The sequence below is a fragment of the Gavialis gangeticus genome, unplaced genomic scaffold, assembly GCF_001723915.1.
Source record: "Gavialis gangeticus isolate Ggan-Ray unplaced genomic scaffold, GavGan_comp1, whole genome shotgun sequence".
Classification (NCBI taxonomy): Eukaryota; Metazoa; Chordata; order Crocodylia; family Gavialidae; genus Gavialis; species Gavialis gangeticus.
In genome coordinates this window covers 39,899,491-39,902,869 of record NW_017729006.1, presented here as the reverse complement: position 1 = coordinate 39,902,869, position 3,379 = coordinate 39,899,491, and the positions used below count along the sequence as shown (strand labels likewise).

At 38.6% G+C, this 3,379-nt stretch overlaps 1 protein-coding gene across 2 annotated transcripts in view; it reads right to left on the bottom strand.

Annotated features, from left to right (window-relative positions):
- Nucleotides 1-890: 890 nt before the first annotated feature.
- Nucleotides 891-3,379, bottom strand: part of CUL1 (cullin 1) — an 89,559-nt gene continuing 87,070 nt past the window's right edge. For both annotated transcript variants that reach the window (XM_019509115.1, XM_019509116.1), the window contains exons 20-22: nt 2,807-2,912; nt 2,000-2,113; nt 891-1,513 (exon numbers count right to left, since the gene is read on the bottom strand). In XM_019509115.1, the coding sequence (XP_019364660.1) occupies nt 1,433-1,513; nt 2,000-2,113; nt 2,807-2,912 (301 nt within the window). In that variant the 3' untranslated portion in view covers nt 891-1,432. The remainder of the gene's footprint in view (nt 1,514-1,999; nt 2,114-2,806; nt 2,913-3,379) is intronic.

Below are 3,379 nucleotides of genomic sequence, written 5' to 3'. Positions count from 1 at the left end.
AAAAAAAAAATCAGAACAGTTGTACAAACTTAACTGCTTCACATCCAACTGCCAAGGCAGTTTCTTCCACATACTAAAAAGAATAAGGGAAAAAACCTAATTTTTTTTTTTTTTAAGGAAACTTTCCAGCAGTCAATGATGGCTTCCCCTTGGGAGGTACAGCAGCAAAATCAAACTATGCAACAATGGCAGCCCTTTGGTACTGATTGCAAAAATAATTTTTTTTACATTTGTAAATCTGATGTATGATAAGCAAAATATTTACATTAGGGACTGAGGTTATTTTCTATGGCTGCAGCCCTCCCCTTGCCCCCACTCAGCTTTCCACATCATGAAGCACCAAAGACCACAACAGCATGCAGGTTTAAAAAGACAATGCTACAAGCGTTAAAAGGCAGAGTTCAACTAAATATAAGTTGCTTTTAATATGTACATACTGAGGTTCATACAAATGTATTTAATTCCCATTTAAATAACCTAGTTAAATAAGAACCATTCTCTGACTGGATATGTCCATCCAAAATAAAGACCTAAGCTATTCCCCAAAACAGCTTAATTATTCAGATTAATCTTAGACAGTCATTGTACCTTTGAAGACCTGTAGGTGATGAGTTAAGAGTGTTTTACCAATTCTGAACTCCAGTGCCAAGCTTCTTGTACAGTTCCTAAGCATCTGCTCTTCTCTCAGCATATTTTGAAAAATCTGCAGACAGTTAAATACACACTTCCTCAAAGCACAGACCTACCCCCTGACCAGAAGCATATACAAACATAATTTGATTAAGAGATGAAAACTCCTGTAATGTTTCAATCTAGTGAATAAGAGGTGCTTTGTTTGAAGTCCCTGAGAAGCAGAAGTAAAAAAGAAAGCAAAACTAACAAACTGCTTGTAGCTTTCATAATCATTATACCTTTTATTTACATTTAGAAAGATAAGTAGTGAAACTTAAAACAATAAAACCAAATGCAACTTGTACAGAAATCATTTAATTTTTTTTTTTATTTAATCACACATTAAAAAATGAAACACACTATACAAATGTTTCATAGCAGTTTACACATGGCTCCATTCAGACCCGCTCTCAAAGTGCTGCCAGCATTTACAAGTGCTGCCTGTAATGGCAGCTCTTTATCATCTAGCCAATGTATTGATTTAAATGCAGTAGCATGCAACCCTCAGTGGAGAAGGGTTTGATTCCTTTTCTCTTAAATTAGGTTAAATGGCATTGGTGTCCATATTTACATACTTGAAATGTATCAATCCTGAGCAGTTCCGATGTAAATCTGAGACTGGCTGATGGGAGTCCTGGTCTCAGTTATTAAAAAGGGAGGTCCAAATGGCAGCAGGCTGGCTGCTATGAAATTCAGTTGTTTTCATTTCATCACATAACTATTTGAGTGTCACACAGTCAGATAACTGCTAATAAAAATGTTAAGCCAGGTAACTGTAGGTGTCCTTCTCACCATCAACACGTTCCAAGTACTCCTTCTCAATCAGGATGTCAATGCATTTCTGTCGGGTAGAAATTGAAAGACCAGAAGCGTTTCAGTCAGAAAAATAAAATCGCATGCAGACTTGCATTTGCACAAATCCTTTTTTGGAACAAATGTGGCAGTTACCTCTCACGACTAATCAAAGTTTACTCCCGAGCAGCAATGGAACTAGTTAGCTGGCAACTGGCATAATAAATAACAGCCCATTCAAACCACTGAAATTTACTCCAAATTTTTGAGCACGTCTGCAAGACTCTCTCATTAGCTCCTCTTAAAGTGAACAAAGATAACATGATACTATGACATGCAGCTACTTCACAGCAATGACAGGTCCACTGAAATCCACGACGTTCTGTAAGTAAATGATGAATTTACTATTTTCTATTTGAGGAATGTGAACAACTCATTCCTTTGCCCTTTGCAAGTCAAGTCTCTCTAAATCCTCCCCTAATCCAGACTCTTGTTTTGAAAACCCATAAGCTATACAGCTGATCTGTTCACACACCTTAATCACTGGAACTCTTGGTTTGAATCTTGAGGACAGCTGGGTTAGCACTTCTCCAAGCAATTGCTGGTGTTTAAGAACCTTTCTCATTTTCATAATTCTCACAATAGCAGCCTAAATAGCAAAATTGAAAGACTTTTAGGAACATACAATGTGTCATTCTGGACTGAACCATTCTGGGTCTCTACCTGGCCTCTAGTTGCAGCTTATACCTGCTAATAAGGAGGGCAATGGAAGCAGCATGTAAAACGCACTCAATACAATGGTACAAGGCAGGGGACATGTTCGTTAACTGTCCAAATCTGTCCCAGAAACTGGAAAACGTGCATTCAAACAGCATGCACCATAGCTGCATACACTCATTCAATTAATCTGGAAGAATTTTCACGGGTTTGTTCTGGGAGAGCTGGAGCCATGTGTACAGACATTCAAATACTGAGGCCCTGAACAGTAGACAGCTTACGGTGCTGGAGTACTGCCTCCATGCTTGAGCCAACTCCACTGAAATTATATGAATTTGAACAAATATACATAGTTTACATCCAAGCTGAAAGCCCAGTAAACTCAGTGCGTGGTAATGTGGAATCGAAATACTCCTTATCATGCCCTCTAAATGTTAGCAACAATAAAATGGTTCTGTTATGTCCTAAACACCTCCTATTAAAAAAGTTAACAGTCTTTGAGGTTCCTGCACATGAGGGAGGGAGGGAGGGAGAGGCAGGAAGCCTTAAATATATATCTCTACATACTGTATTGCCACTGATACCCATTTCTTTTTATATGGAAATATTCTGCAACCCAGATCACCTGAATCAGTAGTTTCCTGTCTTCCTCTATGTTCTTGTGTGTAGTCTCCTGCTCCTGCTTCTGTTCAGTCTTCATTGGCACATTGATGTTTACCCTCAATTTTTTGCTGCCAAGAAAAGGAAGTTAAAAATAATTTACTCATTTCAAGGGACAAATCTGATATGGTAATCCGATTATCCCTTATGACACTGATTCTACAAAAGGGAAAATTTTGCCCAGCAGAGGACCTGGAAGATGAAATAGAAGAAATATCTGCGATTATTCCCCCTCTCATACAAAATGATTTTCCTCATCAAATGTGATACTGAGGCAGCATTATTATTGATCTAAACATTGATATTACATACTCTAAAAAGTCACCAATACCAGCTAGATATTTCATGCTGCAGAGGGAACCCAAGTACAATTAAACACTAACTCTAAACCAGGTCCAAGGCACCACAGAATGGCTGCAACCAGATTTGTGAATGGTTAAAGTATCAACTGTCCTACTGAAGCAGTCTACTGAGTGTGCAAGATCAGGCCCTACTGGAAGATATTAGACTGGGGGGGAGATTAGGTTGGGGGGGGGGG